Source organism: Erpetoichthys calabaricus, chromosome 2 (assembly GCF_900747795.2).
Source record: "Erpetoichthys calabaricus chromosome 2, fErpCal1.3, whole genome shotgun sequence".
Taxonomy (NCBI): domain Eukaryota; kingdom Metazoa; phylum Chordata; class Cladistia; order Polypteriformes; family Polypteridae; genus Erpetoichthys; species Erpetoichthys calabaricus.
Window position 1 is genome coordinate 294,791,088 of NC_041395.2, and position 16,740 is coordinate 294,807,827.

The window sequence follows — 16,740 nt, forward strand, 5'->3', positions numbered from 1 at the left end:
CATTGACTCCGTGAAGATCACAGCATCGTTAGCAAAGTCAAGATCAGTGAATATTTTTTCACTGCAAAGATTCACTGTAAAGTATCTAAACACTGTAATATAGGATTGGAAGAATAGATCAGATTCATAACCTTCAAGCTAGCCTTCTACACTTCCAGTAAAGAACTGTTCCAGCTGGGATTGTTCTGAAGCCACAATATTGAAGAGTTCTGTAGTAATTACAGAAATATGTTGTGCAGAAATAAATGTATAAGGCACAAACTGTTATCTGTATGATGCTGTGACCAATGAGTGACAGTATTGTCATAACAGACTGCAGAAACTTCACTTACTGTACATAGCAGCAACCATGGATTGAAAGAACAGAATGGAAACAATAGAGGAGCTGGCTTTAGCCATCTGTTTCCAAGTTTCGTGGGGAGAAACAGCATAATAGTTCCTTCTGATAATTGTACTGCTCCTAGCAAAATCTATAATTACTAACTGCTAATTCCTCTTCTGAAACACTCCCAATTTAATAAGTTGTACATATTTCTAAAAGATTGAATTCCATTAACTTGATAGGAAAAACAGAAAATGGGGTAGTGGTGGAGAAGAAAGTCTCTAAGTAGGAAGGCACACATACGCACACACAGGACCCCTCATCTAGTCCTTGCTCTTTCCACACCCTGAATAACAGTGTTTCCCTAGCCAAGCCAATGCCATTGGATAACAAGAAGAAAGCCTTGTAATCACAGACTTATTTTCCTTTTCAGCTTATGTACAAAGCAGGCACTGAGCAGACTCTTCATCAGTACACACTGAGCAAAGATGAGCCACTGTTCAGACAAGCTAAAGCAAATGCAGAATATTTGAGCCAGGTAAGGACTGTATAATTTGTATCCTCTCACTGACTAAATGTAGGTCATTTCAGCTTTATAAGGACATAAAAAAAAATAAAAAAGCACAATAAGGACATGAAAAGCCTGCCCACAAGTCGTGTTGGACACCATGGTTCCAGTAGGAGGTGATAGCCAAAGTTTTTCACAAATGACAACCAATGCTTTGCTGATAATGAACGTTTTGGCGAATTACACTGATATGCAAAAAATAAAAAAATAAAAAAATAATTTCACTCCCACCAATAATTGTAGGTGCTGAATCCAAAGCTGCCAAATTCATTGCTCTCACATTCAGTTGTATGGAGTTTTAAAATGTTTTTTATAATTATTATCAATAAAATTATTGCTTAAAACAAGTAGTTAGTTGGTAGCCTTTTTCCTCTTATAATCCTCTGAAGGTTTTTATTGTGGAACGACCAACAGATGTCTGCTAACATGGACTCACTCCACTTTCTACCATAACATCTCTCAATTTGAATGATGTCCTGGCGAAACCTTGAAACCTCCTGTTCATCCAAGACCACTAACACTCTCGGGGGGGAAAAAAAATCCAAATGAGAGTTTAGGAAATGGATTTTTACAGACCTAAGTGCTAGGTAGGAAGAGAGAAATTCTTCAGCTGGTTGCTTGTAGTTCTCTGACATTTTAAATCCAGAAATTGGGGCACACTTTTTTTTTTCAATAAAGAAGGGCTGTGTATTCTTTTACCATTTGCTTACCTGTCACCCGGTCAAGACAATGGGTGGATCAGCCCCACGTGGCCTATTTCTGTAAAAAACATTTTATCAGCTTTCTCTCTTTTGGACAATAAAAAGGCCTCCTGTAGCCTTCTAAATATAAATTCGTGGCTATTTTGAAGGAAGAAGAAGAGAGAAAAAATACTGATAGAGAGCAAAAATGTGTGGCAGATACTTGATTTAGGGCTGTATCCATCTTTTACTAATGTTAACATAGAGATCGGCTGCCATTTTTCAGCTCAAAAAATACTTCAAATAATATTCTGAGCATGAAAAATAATAATGCATTAAAACCAACATAACTTATTTTAGTAAAACGTAACTGCATTTTTCATTGAATCTGATATCTCTTGGAAAGAATTTGTGGTAGAGAAATTCCAGTTTGAGAAATGGATTCAGCACACCTCAATCTCCAAATTATACTGATGTTTTTGCACTGTGGGATTTTGGTGCATGCCAGTGTTATTGATGCCATAGTTCACAGCTTTGGATTGTTCTTTGAGATGTAATACAGAGGGTACTCTACATCTATAATATTTTCCTTTAATAATGTTTAAAGTTTATGAAGACAAAACCCATAGAGACATTAATGAAGTAAAAATTTAAAACATTTCATCTTCTCTCTCAATTTCTATAGAAAGCATACAGGAGTATGTGGGAAAAGCAGAAAGACAAAGGATTTGAACTGCGTTTGGATGCACTCTCCATCCTAGCAGCTAAAGCAAAGAGGGATCTTGCAAGTGATGTATGCTAAATATTTGTTTCTTTTGTTCTGATATGAATGTGTTCAAAGCAACCTTTTTTTCCTCAATTGCATGGCTCAAAATTGCTTTATGATTTGGTTTTATAATCATAATTAAATTAAAACACGAAGGGGTTCAGAAAATGCAAAATTAACAATAGTTTCATAATAATACAATCTCATTAAGTGCAAAATAGAGTTAAGGTTATATATGGGTTTTGAAATGTGAACTACTCCTGCAAAAAAAAAAAAAATTGCATGAATATTTCATTTGGCCACATCTAAGAATATTGTGGAATTAATAAAACCCATTAAAATGCTGGAATTTTTTAAAAATTCTATTATCCACAGTAACATATGTATCTGAGTCTCCGGAAGCCCCAACTTCAATGACAAAGATTCTAGAAGATAGTAGACCAGGACATGCCCTCAGTACCAATTCAATTCAGGTCACTTTACTTTTGTATAGTGCCCTTCACTGAGTACAGGCACAGAACACCGTGAAAAGTTCGAGGGAGATACAAGTACAAACTTCATAAATTACTAAATACACAATTATCACTCATAATGACACAGATCTATTTAAAACTACAGGAAAACAAAATGGTTTGAAACTTATTCACATAAACGGAAACCCAACAATATCTGTCCATTAATTTAATTACTGAACTATGGTCAGATGACATTTGAGGAGAGAAAAACAGAAACTCCAGGCAGCAGTGTCCCTGGAGAAAATAAAATTGTGGAGAGGTCCATGTCCTGTTATAGAAGAGAAGGACAGACACCTCAACCAACTGGCTGTCCACCCATTCATGGACGTTCTACAGCAGAGTCTGTGGTGGGCCATCTAATCTGACCACAGAGTCTTTCCATCCGGTATCTTTGGTGTCTTTTTGCGGACAAGAAGACAGCTTGGCAGTAGAGCACAAAGTGCCACAACCCGATAAAGAGAAAAGAGACAGAATAGAAGAGGGTTTGTAAATATTTAAAGGTTATAAATATGGTATTACTTATATTTATTTTGTACAAATGACTAACTAATATAGATGTAATATGCACAGCTAAACAGCAGCTCTAGTCAGGGTATGCTAGACTAAATTATCCAAAACTATTGTTAGAAACAGGCATTATTAACAATATAGTTAATTTATTTATCAAATTTCATGGAATTATCAAAAATGCCACCAATGTTTTACAGTAGGTTGTCATATGGCCAAGGCTACTTGCAGTGTACAGGTAAGATCATAGCCCTAGTACACACAATCTCTGTTTTTTGGTCATTTAGATTTAAAACATTTAGAGACATCCATATTTTAATATCTTTCAGACATGACAATAATAAGGGTTTTGCTTTGTTTCAGTGAAACATATATCTGTCTGCATAGATTTGAAAAGAAATGTTATATTTTTAAATAATTTCTTCATGTCTTCAGCCTGGATTTTAAAGCCAAGACCAAAGGGACATCTCTTATATTATCAGGCAGATCATTCCACAGCTTTGGGGCCCTGAAGCTAAAAGCTCAACCTCCTAATGTTGTTTTGCTAATCTTTAGAATCATAAGTAGACCATCATCTTGAGATCTTAATTTGTGCTCCAATTTGTAAGTAATGATATGTTCAGATACAGTAAGCAAGTAGGGCCTTGGCCATTTTGGGGGTTTTGAAATCAGCCCTATAATTAACTGGAAGCCAAAATAACTGGAGTCATCCTAACACACTTCCCTATTAAGGATGTCACTTTAGGCCTACTTTAAGGATTAAGAATGGAAGCTAAGTTGAACCTTCATTACTCTGTTCTTACCCCTGGTATACTTAAGCCCCCCAACATTCTTTACTAATTACCATCAGAAACCTGGGCTCTGTTAAGGATGCTAGTCTTCTCTACCTAAAACTTTATAGTGTGATAAAGTGTGTTGGGAACATGCACCAGCAATTCATGAAGATAACAATGGCTTTCTGCTCATTTTTAAACTCAAACAATATTCAATGATGTGGTGTTCAGAAAGTCGTGGCTTTCTAATTAGGCCGCATTAATTAATAGGCAAAACTAAAGAAATATTATTTCATGATGGCCCTTTACCTCACCTCTGATGTTTGGAAAAACACACTGAACTTTATCACACAAGTAAACTGTGATGCCCAGCAGCATGGAATCAGTATAATTCAATAATAAGTGCATTTTTGTTGCATTCCTTTATTAATGTGGAACAGTGTCCATGGACTCTCAACTGCAACTTTAAAGCAGAAATTACTTTCCTTATTTGTTTTTTATTAACAGGGCCTTCCTTGTAGTATATTCCTTGTGATGCTGTCATCACAAAATACAGTCATAACTTTAATCTACTAAACACTTGTCTAGTTTTAATTCAAATTCATATTTTAATCAATAAATACCTTCAGATTACAATTACAATTGGTTGTTTTTATTCTGTTAGTGAAATGACAAATTGTGATGCTGTCTAACTAATACGTCAACATTTACGCACACACAGATATATAATGGTGTGTATTTTTTTCAATCGAGGAGTACTTCTTAAATCTTGTCAGAATAGCTGCTGGAGACGTGAAAAGCCCCCGGTGAGAAGTTTATTTGTTTCAAACTAGCCCACCTGCCACATGACTTTTCCCTTCACCAACTGTGCGGTCTCACTCAGTAATTTGTTTCTCCTCACATTAAAGGACTTCCACAGAGCTGAGGGTTCTTTAATTACAAAAGAGAATACAAAATGTTATAAGTCACCTTCATGCTAATACACTTACAAGAGCCATATTCGTACTTAAAGTGAAGGTTTAAACGTTTGTATACAGCGTCACCTTCCATAAGAACACCTGAAGCTTATTTAAAAAGTTTGACTTAAACATATGATTTAATCTGATGGAGCTGTTCTAATGGAAATGAGAAGCTCCGCATTTCAGAGTCCTTCAAAGACGTTGTCTTTATTGTTTAACAGAATATATAGAGTACTATAAGATGTTATTTCCTTAAGCAGTCGAGTACACTATCCCACTGTTATTGAATTGATCCTACACTATACAGTATGTATGTGTGATTTTAACTAGCAACTTAGAGCATCAAAAAATGAATGAGCACTACAGTGCTTTGGTTCTCTTTTCTTTCTCAGATTAAATACAAGGAAGAATATGAGAAGGCTAGAGGCAAGATGATTGGTGTAAAAGGCATTCAGGGGGACTCCCAATTGGCCCATTCCATGCAAGTGTCCAAGTTGTCGAGCGACTTGGAGTATAAGAAGGAATATGAAGATAGTAAGACTCGGTATATCACGTCCTTGGACATGCTCAGTCTTGTTCATGCTAAGAAGGCTCAAGAATTGGCCACAGATACTCAATACAAAACCTCCTTGCACCAGTATACCTCTCTGCCCACGGATATGAAAGTGGAATGGGCCAAAAAGGCATATGGAATACAGAGTGACGTAAGTTGCTGCGGTTTTGGACTGTGTTCATTTTGTGGTTACTATTTGCTATCTAAATATCCATCACAGCAAAGTAATGGATGTTTATAGGAAACCAAAAGTAAGATTGTTTAATTAGATGGCCTGGTTGGTTGGACTGCTAGAATGAAAACTATTGAATCCTCAAAGCATTTCTTTTTGTGTTACAAATAAGCTCTTCTAACTCCCTCTCTGCATCTACAGCAGAGTCCTCTTTGTAGACTTCAGCACACTATTGTACCATCAAAGCTGACAACCAAACTCATCTATTTAGGACTTACTGCCACCCTCTACAATTGGATCGTAGACCTCCTAACAAGTAGACCTGAGCATTTGCAAGTTGGCATTTTCACATCCTCCATGCCATCTCTCAGCTTAGGCACTCCACAAGGTAGTGTGCTGAGACCCCTTCTGTACTCCTTGTTCACTTGACTGTGCGGCCTAACACAGCTTCATCTCCATCATTACATTTGCTGATGTCTCCACCATAACAAGCCTGATCACCAACAATGCTGATACAGCTTACTGAAAGAGATATACCTGCTGACTTAGTGGTCCCAGAACATCAATCTTACACTTAATGTCAGCAAAACTAAGGTGCTGTTGATTGAGAAGAACAACACCTCTACGTCCTCTCCTGTAAGAGGGCAGCCCGCATTTCTCCTTCCACATTATTGGCTCCCTGTAGCCTTCTATTTAAGATGTAAACTAAAAACAGAACACTAAAAAGAAATTAAAAATATAACGCTGTCATAGAAAGGCAAACAGGATGATTGAAGAACTCAGCCATCCTGCACCAGCCACTTTTATTACTCATCCCTTTTGGTAAATGACATGGGGACATTGGCACTTGCACCAGTAGATTCAGTGACAGTTTGTACCCACAAGTTGTAAGGCTGCTGAAGAGTCAATCATCCATCCATCCATCATCCAACCTGCTATATCCTAACTACAGGGTCACGAGGGTGTGCTGGATCCAATCACAGCCAACACAGGCCGCAAGGCAGGAAACAAACCCCAGGCAGGGCGCAGGGCACACACCCACACACCAAGCACACACTAGGGACAATTTAGGATCGCCAATGCACTTAACTTGCATGTCTTTGGACTGTGGGAGGAAACCCATGCAGACAAGGGGAGAACATGCAAACTCCATGCAGGGAGGACCCGGGAAGCAAACCCAGGTCTCCTAACTGCAAGGCAGCAGAGCTATCATTGCGCCACTGTGCCACCCAGGGTCAATCATAAGAATAAGAATTTGCACACACATATAGTTTATAATTGTTGTATGCTAAGTATAATTTTTCTTTATTTATTTTTTCATTTTTATTATTTTAATGTGGGCGGCATGACGGCATGGTGGTGTAGTGGGTAGCGCTGCAGTTGGGAGACCTGGGGACCTGGGTTCGCTTCCTGGGTCCTCCCTGTGTGGAGTTTGCATGTTCTCCCCGTGTCTGCGTGGGTTTCCTCCCACAGTCCAAAGACATGCAGGTTAGGTGGACTGGCGATTCTAAATTGGCCCTAGTGTGTGCTTGGTCTGTGGGTGTGTTTGTGTGTGTCCTGCGGTGGGTTGGCACCCTGCCCGGGATTGGTTCCTGCCTTGTGCCCTGTGTTGGCTGGGATTGGCTCCAGCAGACCCCCGTGACCCTGTGTTTGGATTCAGCGGAGTGGATAATGGATGGATGGATGGATTATTTTAATGTTGTTGGATTTTTGTCAGCTGTCTGAGGAGGTATGGAAATTAACATTAGTTTCATAATAACAATAACAATAACAATTTCATTGCATTAAATACACAAAGCAATAAACTTGACATCACTTGACTTACTGGCTAGGCACAATAGTATAATATGAACAACTCTGAATACAACCTGCCACTTTACGCCAGCTTCACAAAGTCTCCGAATTCCCTTGTATTTCTTTGAGGAGTTGTTATGACAAATACTGTATGCAGTAATGTCTTTGACTTTTGAGCTTAAAAAACAGTTAACAGCTGACTTGTTGAAAGACCGAAAAACAATTAAATTCCCAAAAACTGTTGCAATATATTTATTTTTACTTAGAGGAAATCTGAACCTTTATTGGAAAGTATGTTAAAGTCATTTCTTAAACATTATTACTATTTTTCATTGATAGAATCAATACAAGTCGGATTTGAACTGGATGAAGGGAGTTGGCTGGATGGTGGCAGGATCATTAGATGTGGAACAAGCAAAGAAGGCTGGAACACTAGTTAGCGAGGTAAGCGGGGACTGCTGCACTTGCTCCAAACACCATTGTAATGGTAAGAAATGATTTTTGTTTACAAATTAGGATGATGCCGTTCATATTACCTGTACATAATGGAAGCATTGATTAACAATGAACAAGTTAATGCCATAGAGCTCTTAGATTTGTGAGTTTTTATGAGTAATGAGTAATATAATTAAATATAAATTTGGGAAGAGACTGGCTCATTGTGTTGTTGGAGTAAGAACAGTCTTTCATTAAGTATTCTGGAAACAACCAATGTTGTTTCTTGTCCTAGTGTGTATATAAACACAGGGAACTCCAATTTCTGTGTTACATTTTGCCTGAAGAAGGGGCCTGAGTTGCCTCAAAAGCTTGCATATTGTAATCTTTTTAGTTAGCCAATAAAAGGTGTCATTTTGCTTGGCTTTTCACAGTATTCTGGTTGTTATTTACAGGGCCTTTTTACTTAATTTTACTTTCAAATCATTACTGATTGGGAGTTCACACTCCTGGATTATACATCATGTTTCCAGTAAGATATACTGGTATTCCTGAATTTGGCAACAACAACAACATTGTTTTTATCTTTTTTTTAATAAGTCTTGGAATATACAAGGTACTTTGCATACTTTGGGATATGTCAATAATATTCTTATTTGTGCAGACATATAGTATATGTATATGGGTACTTGTATATAAGTATGGGCACTTGCACATACACACACACACCCCCACACACACACACATATATATATATATATATATATATATATATATATATATATATATATATATATATATACACAATATATACATACAGTATATATATGGAAGGCATGCTAATGGGATCTCCATTATCAGGACTCTGGATATGCTACACTGACAACACATTTCTCGTATTAAAAAGTGACCAGCTGAATGATTTCCATAACCACATCAACGCAATATTCCCTGTGATCTATTTTACTATGCAAAAAGAAATAAACCAACGCATCAATTTCCTGGACACATACATTGAAAGCGTCACCCTGATTGCAGGTGTTTATCGTAAGGAATGTTATGCTGACATAATATTACATTTTGCTAACAATCACCCATCATCGCATAAACAGAGCTGTGTTAAGACACTATTCAGAAGATTTCACACCCATTGTAATCCTAAGGAGACTAAAAAGAATGAAAAGCTCTATCTGTACCAACTGTTCACATCAAACAGCTACCCAAAGACATACATCAGACAGGAGAGGCCAGAGACCCCAGCAAACAATCGACTCCAACCTGGCCCCCCATCCCACCTGGCATGCACTTCCTTATCATGATGGGGTACCACAAGGTTCCAAAGCATGCATCAATGTAAAGCACAAGCCTATAAACACTCTGCACGCAGTCCCTTTTAATGCTAAAAGCAAGAAATTGGCAGCAGAGACCCAGAACGCAGTTTACAGCATACCATGTGGTTCATGCCCAACTGTATACGTGGGACAGAAATCAAAAACACTCACCACATGTATACAGGAACATCACTTTGTGGTCAGAAGAAAGGATCCACAGTCTCTGATTTACAAACATACAAGTTCGACTGGACACACAGTTAAATGGGACTCAGTGCAAGTGAAATTCAAGGCTAATACTAAAAGTTCCAGAGAACTGTCTGATATGTGGCTATCCAATAAAAACACCATTGACAGACATGTAAACATGAATCCAACATATGCAGGCTTGAAAAGAAGAACATGCACAAATAAAACTTTATGACCAACACCCTCCGAACCCCACCTCATCAATTCCCCCCCAACATCCACCTACCCTCCTCTCCTTATTTGCCATATATTGCCTTGGATTCCGGTATGTCTAATCATTTTCCTCTGATGATGATTCCTGATAGGAATCGAGAACTTAGGAATAAAAGGCTATTTTAAGACACTTGATTCATTTACATTTTCATATATATATACTGTATAGTAAAATTAAGCAAAGAAATGTAAGGAGGATTGGGGTCCCAAATGGGGTAATCCCATTAACTGTAAAAGTGGTTTTGTAGAAAGATAGTTGGTAGATGTGCAAGATCACTTCTAGCATGACCTTTTGCACTGACTTGAACGGTAAAGAAGTCTCCCTCTTTGCCCAATGAATGGAGTCAGAATTGGGAAATGGCATCAGGCAGAGCAGCAGATGGAGCCCACTAGTTTTCTCCTCTTAGTTTGGCAACATCTGAATTATAAAAGAAACAGATAGAAACATTACCTTCTCATTTTTATTTCTGCAATCCTTTCCTGCACTCTTTTTAGCAGACTTGAAGGATAATCACATCCTTTGACACACACACACACACACACACACACACACACACACACACACACATATATATATATATATATATATGGGTGGCATGGTGGCAATTCTGCTGCGTTGCAACAAGGAGACCAGGCTTCAAACCCTTCTGTGGAGTTTGCATGTTCTCCTGGTGTCTGCGTGGGTTTCCTCTTGGTGTCCTTGTTTTCTTCCTACAGTCACAAGAAATGCAGGTTAGGAGGACTGGCGGTGCTAAATTGGCCCAGTCATGGGCTGTGATGGGCTGGCACCCCGTTCAAGTCTTACTCCTGCCTTGCACCCAATATTTGGTGGGTTTGCCTGCTCTGTGTAACCAGGTTTAGAAAAACAGATGGATGGATGAAAATTTTGAAAAAATGTGACTTTTTGCTTTGGGATAGTATTAGAGTGGTTTAATATCTATGTGATATTTATTTACATTTACTTTATCATTTGAAAGGTAGATTGTTCCTTAAATAAGATAAGCTTTAGTTTGCTATAGAATAAATAATATAGTACATATAAAATATGTAATTCAAGGTATTAAAATAATTCAAATTAAAAAAAAGTCTGTAAATATGGCATACATTAATTGCAGCTAATAAATGTAATATATGCAGCGTATTTATTAGCTGGTGTTCCTGCGTAACCTTCTACTGTCTCTTTACCTTACAGAACAAATACCGTCAGCACCCGTACGCTCTGAAGTACACAAGCGTTCAAGACACCCCAGAGATGCTACAAGCCAAAATCAGCTACAAGCAGGCTGTCGATGTGAGATTTCTGCCTTACCGTCGTTCATAGACTGTAACTTCATTTCTTACAAAGTGAAAATCTTATTAATATGCAATTAATTATAGGTTTGCAGCTTCGCATTTTTCTAATTAATATTATCCTTACTTGCTTATTTCACCATATTCCCTGTTCTTAGTTTCAGTATTATTTTTGTTTTTAAGTTTAGAAATCACCACTTACTTGTGTAATATTCATCCCTGTGGCACTGCTTTATCACAGTGTTTTCAATGATTATTTTCAATTTACATTTGTGAGTTTTAATTCAGTAGTAACATAAAAAGGTATGTATAGTAAATAATATCATTTACAGTATGCGCTTTTACAGTGTAACATCTGAATGTTACCATAAAAATGGATAGCAAATAAAAAATTAAGAGTTTTGAAACCAGATAATAAATTAAAATAGATAAATATTTAACCGAAGCACTGACATTACCATTTCAGAGTTCTGTTCTCAATATAATGTATGAATGTTAAATTTGTAATTTTATAAATATGTATATGTCTTTATAGTTGCCCTCACATACAGTAGGCAATGGGATCTTTAAAGGTTTTGTCCACTCAAGAGTGTAATGGCAGTCCTGGAGATTATTGCAGTTATTGGAAAGCAGTGACTGTGAAAACATAAGCTCTGCTCCTCTTAAGGGCGTTATGGTGGCGCAGTGGTAGCGCTGCTGCCTCGCGGTTAGGACATCTGGGTTCACTTCCCGGGTCCTCCCTATGTTGAGTTTGCATGTTCTCTCCATGTCTGCGTGGGTTTCCTCTCACAGTCCAAAAACATACAGGTTAGGTGGATTGGCATTTCTAAATTGTCCCTAGTGTGTGCTTGGTGTATTTGTGTGTGTGTGTGTGTGCCTGCGGTAGGCTGGCACCCTGCCCAGGGTTTGATTCCTGTCTTATGCCCTGTGTTGGCTGGGATTGGCTCCAGCAGACCCCTGTGACCCTGTAGTTAGGATATAGCGGGTTGGATAATGGATGGATGGATGGATGCTCCTCTTAACGTGTGACTGCTTAAAAATACTGCATATGAATGTATGTGTGTTTAGGTGTACTGATCCATGAGCCTTTCATTTCAGAGGATATACAAAGAGCAAGGAGAAAACACCAAGCACCGTTATACAGCAGTAAGTGATCTGCCGGAGCACATACAAGCAAAACTCAACGCAGACCACATCAGTGAGGTACGGTATGGTTCTATCTACCCTGTCATTTGTATTCAGGTCACAGAAACCAGATGAAGTTCAGAGAGCTGTTTTTAACAGGAATGTGTTTTGAGTGCCCTGTTGTGCTGTATATCAAGTGATTTTGTGTGCTTTCTTGATTAAAGACAGGTACCTTTGTTGTGTGTCATAGCTACAAATGCTTGACATTTGCTGAAATGTGCACCAGACTGTTTTTGTTGTTTTTTATTTTATTTCATTCAACACTGTTTTCACTCTGAATCTCCATATACAATTTAAAATATGGACCGTGTGACCTAGGGATTAAGTTGTTCTCCATTCCCCACTGCCATCTGACCCTGAGTCACTTGCATACTTCACTCTGAGACCCTAAGACAACCTGCCAGTGCTTTAATAAAGAAATGTAGAATCAGTTTGACTATACTTGTGATAAAGTCCATCCATCCAACCATCCATTTTCTTCTGCTTATCTGGTCTGGGTTTTGGGGGCAGCAGTCTAAACAAAGTTGCCCAAATGTCCCCTTTATCTGCCACCTCATGAAACTTCCCTGAATGAAAACGGAGTCATTCCCAGCCCAGCTACAGCAAAATGTCTCCAGCGTGTCCTAGGTCATTCGGATGAACTCTAAACACCTTCACGCTACTTGGCCTCTCTGGGAATGTCTATGTCAGGGTGCTAGAAAGGAAGATCCCTCTAATGGTCCATCCTCGGAATTAGGGGGAGCAATGTGGGTTTTATCCCGGATCACTGACCTGACTCTTTAGTCTCACAAGAATTCCTGAGGGTTCATGTGTTTAATGGACTTGGAAAAGACATATGACCGTGTCCCTTTGGATGTCTTATGGGGGATGCTTTGGGAATATGGGGTACTCGAGCTACGGGTATGAGCTCTTTCACCGCTCTGCAACCGTAGTTAGTGCTTGGTTCACATTGCCAGCAGTAAGTTAGACTTCCCGTTTGGTGTGGAACTCCACTAGCACTTCCTTTTGATAAAGTTTCTTTGGATATAAGCTTCAGCTAAATAAATATATCATTATATTTGTATTTATTTATAATATAAATATGTATTATATTTATATATGTTATATTTTACTGCCTGAATATATTATTTAGCTGAATGTTTGGAATAATTATAACTGGAAAGTAGAACCAAAACCACAACCAATGTGAAAGGACTGCGACTCGGTTCTTAGCATTATCTCTTAGAATTGAAATATCAGTACGCTATCTGCAAATAGTTTGCATGTTGTAGTAATAGTAGTAGTATTGCCACATTTATAGAATACAAAGGAATTCTTATTTTCATACCTACATAGCATGCAACATGTCATCATGACAAACAAGAATGTATTCAAACATCTAACTTCACATTTTTTAAAAGACATCACAAACAGCTTGATTTATGTTCTGCCTACTCCATTTTTTTTTTACACTGCCAATTCCTGAAACCTTGTGATTTCCTTGTGTTTCCTGTTTTTTCTCTTTTTCTGACAACTATCCAAAGAATTGTTATTAGATTTATTTAAAGTCAGTCCTCATTTTTTTTCTGGACTTATGTCTTTCAATACAGACTTTGTTACTGCTTGAATTGCTGACATGGACCCTTTTACTAAAGAAGCAAATGTACTGTAAAGTGAGAAGGTTTGGTTTAGAAGATGGTGGGATGATGCACTGTGCAAACATTATGTTGTTTTAAAATGACACACTACAGTCTGTCAAATCCTTACGTTACTTTTACTGTTTGAAAAGACTCTTCAGGTTAAGAAAAAGAGAAAGTTGGAGATGTCTTAAAAATAAATGAAGGCATCATCTTAACAGCTAAGAGTTTGTTTCATCAAATTACATTATTTTTATTTTGCTAAGGTTTTAAAACAGCTAATGAATTAGTGCAGTATGCATCCAGATCGCCTATGGCAGTTTGTGGCCATGAAGGAACGCTGGTGTATAAAAGGCCCCAAATATCTGAATCTCACTTGGAGTATGAGAAGTGATTTGGGGGAAAAAAGAGAAAATGATTAAGTTTCTAAATTTGCTACTGAAATTAAACACATCTCCACCTGTGCTTTACTTACAGACACGTTATAAGGAATCTTGGAAAAAGCTTCGAGACGCTGGGTACACACTGAAGCTCGATGCCATTCCATTCCAGTCAGCCAAAACATCGGGTGAAATTATCAGCGATGTAAGTTTTACTTCCATTCCCTTTGAAGAATTGTTAATTCCTTCCTTGTGTTCTTCCTGAAATCCTCCCCACTGTGATTTGCTCCTTAGGAGATATTTTGCTATTGCATGCTACTCAAATTAACACAATGAGCTAAATTTCCAGCTCTTACACAAATTGCTGTCACCTTCTCATTCAAGCTAAAGCACCTTTGTGAATGTTTTTAAATTCTTTGTGATTTGCTTTGTTACATCCACAATATTCATTTCCAATTTAGGAGTTATCTGCAAATTTCACAGGATTACTTATTTTATGTAACGCTTTTTATTGTTAATTAGAAAAGATTTCATAGGAGTGGCTTCTGATAAGATTCCACTGAAAACTTCACACAATTCTTCTTCTTTTGGCATCTTCCTTCTTGTGCTTCCATCCTGTCAAACAGCTCACAATCCAGGCTTTATAATTTCATTGAAGATGTGAGTGATGCCACATTTCAAGATTAATCTTTTTTTATAGAACTACATGCATGGCTTTATGAAAGTCTAAGCCAGTCAGTAGCAACATATCCATCTGCATTAGAATAGAAATTAATCATCACAACTACAGTGACGGGGGACAGAAGAAACACATAGAAATGAAAGTTATTGATCCAAGTGAACTAAAACAAATGTAAGGAAATCATTTTTTGTCGATTGTTTGAATGATGAAGGTCAGTAGGTCAACTCTACCTAATGAATAAGTCTATGTTTTTGCCTTACCATAAAAATAAAACTATCAGGACACAGATTCTACAGGCATACACTATAATTAAAAGAAATTCAAAAAAGTATCCACACAAAACATAATCTGTGCTTACCAGCCTAGAAGGATTTCTAAGACTTCGGGGTTCTGCTCAACAACTGATGGTGCCATACTATAGTGTACAAATGGAAGCTGCCTGGGACAACTGTCAATCTTCCCAATGTTGGTTGTTCCACCTCCATCTCCTCAAGGGAATGAATGATGTGAAATTTTCTAGAAAGTCAAAAAGAACCCACCCTCCAATATCATCTGAAGGTGGGCAGGCCACTCCTGCCTCAGCCTCAGTCATTTTCATGACTCTGCCATCAGAAACATCTGCCCAGAAATGACAATCTTTATGAAGTACTCACCAAAAAGAGCAAAAGTGCTCAACATCAGGTGTGCCAATGCATACATGATTGAGTCTCGAGATTACTGGACTGTTTTATTGACCACAAGTGGAATGTTTTCCTCTACACAGAACCCTTAATGCCTGGGGAAAAGCTGACATTGTAGTCCACACTGTGAACCTCACTCCAAATACCAGGTGTGGTAGTGTCATGATTTGGGGATATGCATGCAAAAGCTCACAAACACAATTTGATCTATTCATGTGAAGCATGTAATGAAGCAAAAAAAGGAAGACATGCAGTCATTGCAGCTTTATCTGTTTTTACCTGCTGAAAATTATGAAATATTATGAAATATTCCAATTTTTAGGCTTCGAGGAGATTCTGGTCCACCATTCGGCGTCTCAGGAAGGGGAAGCAGTGCAGTGTCAACACTGTATATGGTGGGGATGGTGCGCTGCTGACCTCGACTCGGGACGTTGTGGGTCGGTGGGGGGAGTACTTCGAAGACCTCCTCAATCCCATTAACATGCCTTCCAATGAGGAAGCAGAGCCTGGGGACTCAGAGGTGGGCTCCCCCATCTCTGGGACTGAGGTCACCGAGGTGGTCAAAAAACTCCTTGGTGGCAGGGCCCCGGGGGTGGATGAGATACGCCTGGAGTTCCTCAAGGCTCTGGATGTTGTAGGACTGTCTTGGTTGACACGCCTCTGCAACATCGCATGGACATCAGGGACAGTGCCTCTGGATTGGCAGACCGGGGTGGTGGTCCCCCTCTTTAAGAAGGGGGATCGGAGGGTGTGTTCCAACTACAGAGGGATCACACTCCTCAGCCTCTCTGGAAAAGTCTATTCAGGGGTCCTGGAGAGGAGGGTCCGTCGGATAGTCGAGCCTCGGATTCAGGAGGAACAGTGTGGTTTTCGTCCTGGTCGCGGAACAGTGGACCAGCTCTATACCCTTAGCAGGGTCCTGGAGGGTGCATGGGAGTTTGCCCAACCAGTCTACATGTGTTTTGTGGACTTGGAAAAGGCATTCAACCGTGTCCCTCGGGGAATCCTGTGGAGGGTACTCCGAGAGTATGGGGTACCGGCCCCCCTGATAAGGGCTGTTCGGTCCCTGT

The 16,740-nt window shown here is 38.7% G+C and overlaps 1 protein-coding gene across 3 annotated transcripts in view; it reads left to right on the forward strand.

The window, feature by feature from the left end:
• The window catches only part of nrap (nebulin-related anchoring protein), a 117,233-nt gene that overhangs the window by 57,055 nt on the left and 43,438 nt on the right, over positions 1 to 16,740 (forward strand). For all 3 annotated transcript variants that reach the window (XM_051922121.1, XM_028791434.2, XM_051922120.1), the window contains 7 exons: positions 756 to 860; positions 2,256 to 2,363; positions 5,483 to 5,794; positions 7,949 to 8,053; positions 11,030 to 11,128; positions 12,226 to 12,330; positions 14,406 to 14,513. In XM_051922121.1, the coding sequence (XP_051778081.1) occupies positions 756 to 860; positions 2,256 to 2,363; positions 5,483 to 5,794; positions 7,949 to 8,053; positions 11,030 to 11,128; positions 12,226 to 12,330; positions 14,406 to 14,513 (942 nt within the window). The remainder of the gene's footprint in view (positions 1 to 755; positions 861 to 2,255; positions 2,364 to 5,482; positions 5,795 to 7,948; positions 8,054 to 11,029; positions 11,129 to 12,225; positions 12,331 to 14,405; positions 14,514 to 16,740) is intronic.